This window comes from Oratosquilla oratoria, chromosome 20, assembly GCF_046742065.1.
Source record: "Oratosquilla oratoria isolate Oo_2021 chromosome 20, ASM4674206v1, whole genome shotgun sequence".
Lineage (NCBI taxonomy): Eukaryota > Metazoa > Arthropoda > Malacostraca > Stomatopoda > Squillidae > Oratosquilla > Oratosquilla oratoria.
The window spans coordinates 32231625-32236624 of record NC_134796.1 but is presented as its reverse complement, the minus strand read 5'-3'; the positions used below and the strand labels follow the sequence as shown (position 1 = coordinate 32236624).

Sequence of the window (5000 nt, the reverse complement as noted above, 5' to 3'; positions counted from 1 at the left end):
CTTCTTCGTCGCTCTCTCACCTCGTGCACCACCTGCAGGGAAAGGAGAGTGGTTTAGTTTTAAGTGAAAAAAGAAGTTGCTTCATTTACACACCTGCACCAGTCCCCACGGTCACTCCGAGCAAGCTCCCATGTAGACATCTTTCTCATCCCCCCAAAAAAATTCTAGACAGGTTCGGAAAAAAAAAAAAATTAAAAATTCACGACCTCACTCATGGATGTGATGAAGGAGAGATATAACGAGGACAGCAGGAAGGAGGGACAGTACAAGTTCAACGTAATTAACGTAAAAGAAAGAGTGGAGAGGAAAAAAAAATGAATGAAAGAAGAATACGAATAGGAAGAAGAGTAACAGGAAGAAAATGGTATGGAAAGAGAGGAGAGAATACGGCAAATAAAAGAGAAAATAAAAAAGAATGATAAAGAAAAAGAAAAAGAGCAGGAAGAAAGAGAATTACGCAAAGGAAAAAAAGGGAGTATGTAAAATAGGAAGAAGAGAGAAAGAAATATGAACAAGAAAAAGAGGAGTATGTAAAACAGGAAGAAGAAGAAGAAGGAGAAGAAAAAGAAGAAGAAGAAGAAGAAGAAGAAGAAGAAGAAGAAGAAGAAGAAGAAGAAGAAGAAGAAGAAGAAGAAGAAGAAGAAGAAGAAGAAGAAAGACAGAAAAAAATAAAAGAGAGAGAGAGAGAGAGAGAGAGAGAGAGAGAGAGAGAGAGAGAGAGAGAGAGAGAGAGAGAGAGAGAGAGAGAGAGAGAGAGAGAGAGAGAGAAACACACACACAAAAAAAGAAGTTTATTTAAAACAGGAATAAGAGACAGAGAGAGAAAAAATAAAATAGAAGAAAAGATACACAGGTATAACAAGTGGAAGACGAAAAATAGGCTTAAAGGTCAATATTTTCTCCTGCCAAATTTTTTTTCTACATCATCTATTAAAACTGATCTTGGATGCCAAGATGGCTGACCTGTAGTGCCTTGGTCTCCTGTTGACCTTTTTTTCTAAAGATGGGTTTGACCTTTGCCCTTTTTTCGTACCTTGTTCCCTCGAGGACCACTGAGCAAAACCTCGTAGGTCTACATTTGGTGGTCACAGTCCTCGACCCTTCCATAGATCCTTTTGGAAAGAAATGCTGGACTGTGGTCTGTGTGTTGTATCAATGTGAGACTATTTCTTTGTTATTGGATGACATGGGTACGAAGAAGTGATCAGTCGCCGGTTGTCAGCTGTCCATGTGTGGAAAAGTGTAAGGAATATTTGTGAAAGATCTTGGGTCCGGCCCGGAGACCGTGTGTCATCCCCTCAGGGCTGCACCTCCTGATGGAGGGTTGAAAAGGGTTTTGAAAATGGGCAGTTTTGATGTCCTTCTTGCAAGATTGACCACCACATACAAGAAGGTAACAGTCATTGGTCCTTTGATATAATGTTACAATTGTCACTAAAAGGTTTTATACATCTGTTGCATGGGATTTCTATGTCAAAGTAGCTGTGACCAGGCCCTCTTTTAATATCCTTTTTAATTAATAGTGCTTAGTGAACAGCTGAATCCTTCATAATTTTTTTTTTTTTTTTTTTTTTTTTTTTTTTTTTTTGTCTGGACCCTGTGGTTTTGTAGTTTCAAGTCTACCAATCTGTTTGACTGCTTCTTCTTTGTTAATGTTAATGCTAGTTCGTCTATTTCCCTCATCCCAACTGAAGATTGGATAGGAGTGACAGGTGGTAATAGGAATTGAACTACCTAGTGTAGACCTTATGGTCTCTTACAGTCTTTCTCATTCCTATACTCTAATGCTTTTAAAAGTTTACGGAATGTTCAGTGAATGTTCTGTAAAACTGAATAGAAATGATCTTTATGTAGTTTTTTGCCTATTCACGTTCATCATTGGTTTTATCATTCCCTTATCATGTCGAGAGATTCTTATAAGTCGACGAGGACATGAAGACGCGTAGTAATGGGTTTAAATTGGACCAATTTAGGTTGAAGAAGAAAATTGGTGAAAACTGGTTTAGAGTAGTTAACGAATGGAATAGACTTAGTAACCATATAGTGAGCGCTGAAACAAAATTAGTTTTAAGAGAAGGTTAGATAACTTTATGGACATGGAACTGCCAAGTGTAGGGCTTATGGTCCCTTGCAGTCTCCTACAATGGTTTGTTCTTATGATCTTATAATGAGCACTGATACTATTGGTTATTTCAAGAGAAGATGAGATATCTTTATGGATGGAGATGACAGGTGGTAATGGGCATGGAACTGCCTGGTGTAGGCCTTACGGTCTCTTGCAGTCTTCTCCATTCTTTTGTGAAGACAGACAGAAGTCTTCCTTTCGAACGAAGACGTTGCTCTCTTCTGTTCCTGTTTTTGTCATCCTTTAATTAGTTCGACAAAGACCAAAAACCAATCTTCGAGTCTTGCCTCTTGTCACTCGATCTCAAAATACTTTGATTCGTTCTCAGAGACGTTGGTTCTTTCTATTTCAGCAGCTGTCCGGTAGTGGACCGTAAATCTCTAGAGTCTAGAAGCTGTCCATATTGTTTCTTTACTGGTCCACAGGATGTCCAATGCATTTGATAATGAATTAAAGATTGATCCATATATTTCAGTGGGTCTTTAGAAGTGGACAGTGGATCTATAGAAGTGGTTCATGGTGACCTTTTTAGTGGTCTACAGTATGTCTAAGATTTTTATGTTTATAAGAAATATGTTTCAAACCAAAATATTTGCTATCTATGTATATCTCTTTTTATTATTACTTATAAAAAGAGATGGTCTACGATAAATTTTGTGCTTTCACTCGTGATGCTCCGTTCCTGGCCTGAAACGGGTCGAGAACCAGTGTTATCACGTTTGGATTGTCTAATTAGTCTTCAAACATTCTCTCTCTCTCTCTCTCTCTCTCTCTCTCTCTCTCTCTCTCTCTCTCTCTCTCTCTCTCTACCATCCTCCTTTCCCCTATTCACCTCCTTCCAACCTCTCTCTCTCTCTCTCTCTCTCTCTCTCTCTCTCTCTCTTTCTATTTCTCTATCCCTTACTCTGTCTGTTTATTTGTTAATTTCTATATGTTTTATTTCTTGTCTCTTTCGTACAATAAGCAAAGTATAACGAGAGAGAGAAAGAGAGAGAGAGAGAGAGAGAGAGAGAGAGAGAGAGAGAGAGAGAGAGAGAGAGAGAGAGAGAGAGAGAGAGAGAGAGAGAGAATGAGATAGATAGATAGATAGATAGATAGATAGATAGATAGAATGATAGATGGAGAGAGAGAGAGAGAGAGAGAGAGAGAGAGAGAGAGAGAGAGAGAGAGAGAGAGAGAGAGAGAGAGAGAGAGAGAGAGAGAGAGAGAATGAGAGAGAGAGAGAGAGAATGAGAGAGAGAGAGAATGAGAGAGAGAGAGAGAGAATGAGAGAGAGAGAGAGAGAATGAGAGAGAGAGAGAGAATGAGAGAGAGAGAGAGAGAGAGAGAGAGAGAGAGAGAGAGAGAGAGAGAGAGAGAGAGAGAGAGAGAGAGAGAGAGAGAGAGAATGAGAGAGAGAGAGAGAGAGAGAGAGAGAGAGAGAGAGAGAGAGAGAGAGAGAGAGAGAGAGAGAGAGAGAATGAGAGAGAGAGAGAGAGAGAGAGAGAGAGAGAGAGAATGAGAGAGAGAGAGAGAGAGAGAGAGAGAGAGAGAGAGAGAGAGAGAGAGAGAATGAGAGAGAGAGAGAGAGAGAGAGAGAGAGAGAGAGAGAGAGAGGAGAGAGAGAGAGAGAGAGAGAGAGAGAGAGAGAGAGAGAGAGAGAGAGAGAGAGAGAGAGAGAGAGAGAGAGAGAGAGAGAGAGAGAGAGAGAGAGAGAGAGAGAGAGAGAGAGAGAGAGAGAGAGAGAGAGAGAGAGAGAGAGAGAGAGAGAGAAGAGAGAGAGAGAGAGAGAGAGAGAGAGAAAAGAGAGAGAGAGAGAGAATGAGAGAGAGAGAGAATGAGAGAGAGAGAGAGAGAGAGAGAGAGAGAGAGAGAGAGAGAGAGAGAGAGAGAGAGAGAGAGGAGGTGAGAGGGAGAGAGAGAGAGAGAGAGTGGGGTGGTGAGAGAGAGAGAGAGAGAGAGAGAGAGAGAGAGAGAGAGAGAGAGAGAGAGAGAGAGAGAGAGAGAGAGAGGGGAGAGAGATGAGAGAGAGAGAGAGAGAGAGAGAGAGGAGAGAGAGAGAGAGTGGGGGAGAGAGAGAGAGAAGAGAGAGAGAGGTCGAAGAGAGAGGGAGAGAGACAGAAGAGAGAGAGAGAGAGAGAGAGAGAGAAAAGAGAGAGAGAGAGAGAGAGAGAGAGAGAGAGAGAGAGCGAAATCGAGAGGAGAGAGAGAGAGAGAGAGAGAGAGAGAGAGTAATGTTACGACTTCGGTCTTTTACGACCTCGTAAAGTGAATCTTAAATCTATGATGTAAACAAAGACGACTCCTACAGCATTGCAGATCTAGGACTCAAATGACTCTTTTACGACCTATGAATTTTAATCTCGTAATATGTTCTTATATAATGAAATAGACTTACCATTGGTCGGCAAATGATACTGGTCATTGTGGTAGCTATATGATGATTTTTATTATCATTTTATTTTATTTTATTTTATTTTATTTTATTTTATTTTATTTTATTTTATTTTATTTTATCTTATTTTATTTGATTTTATTTTATTTTTTTATGTAATTTTTTTTATTTTGCTTTATAATCATTATTTTTTTTTCAATTATTCATTTATTTATTCATTTAGTTTAAGGGATGGAAGGTTGTGAATCGACGTGAAAATAGCAAAAGAAAACGGGAGAAGAGTAAAGATGGGGGGCAAACCTAGAATTTATCTTATTAATTGATTTTTTTTGTTTATATTTGATGAATATTTTCACCTATTATGATTTTTTCCCTTTTGGTTTTGTTTAAATGGATTATAAAAACTGAAGAATTCATTAAAAGACTAGAGGGAAATGTTTACGAGATTTTGATTTTATAAATAATATTGATGAATACCCTTTTGCAATGTTAACATAAGAA

The 5000-nt window shown here is 38.9% G+C and overlaps 1 protein-coding gene across 1 annotated transcript in view; it reads right to left on the bottom strand.

Annotated features, from left to right (window-relative positions):
- The window catches only part of LOC143036168 (thrombospondin type-1 domain-containing protein 7B-like), a 546632-nt gene that overhangs the window by 222624 nt on the left and 319008 nt on the right, over nucleotides 1-5000 (bottom strand). Inside the window, exon 6 of the mRNA XM_076203416.1 lies at nucleotides 1-32. This exon is cut by the window's left edge and continues 96 nt beyond it. Within this exon, the coding sequence (XP_076059531.1) occupies nucleotides 1-32 (32 nt within the window). The remainder of the gene's footprint in view (nucleotides 33-5000) is intronic.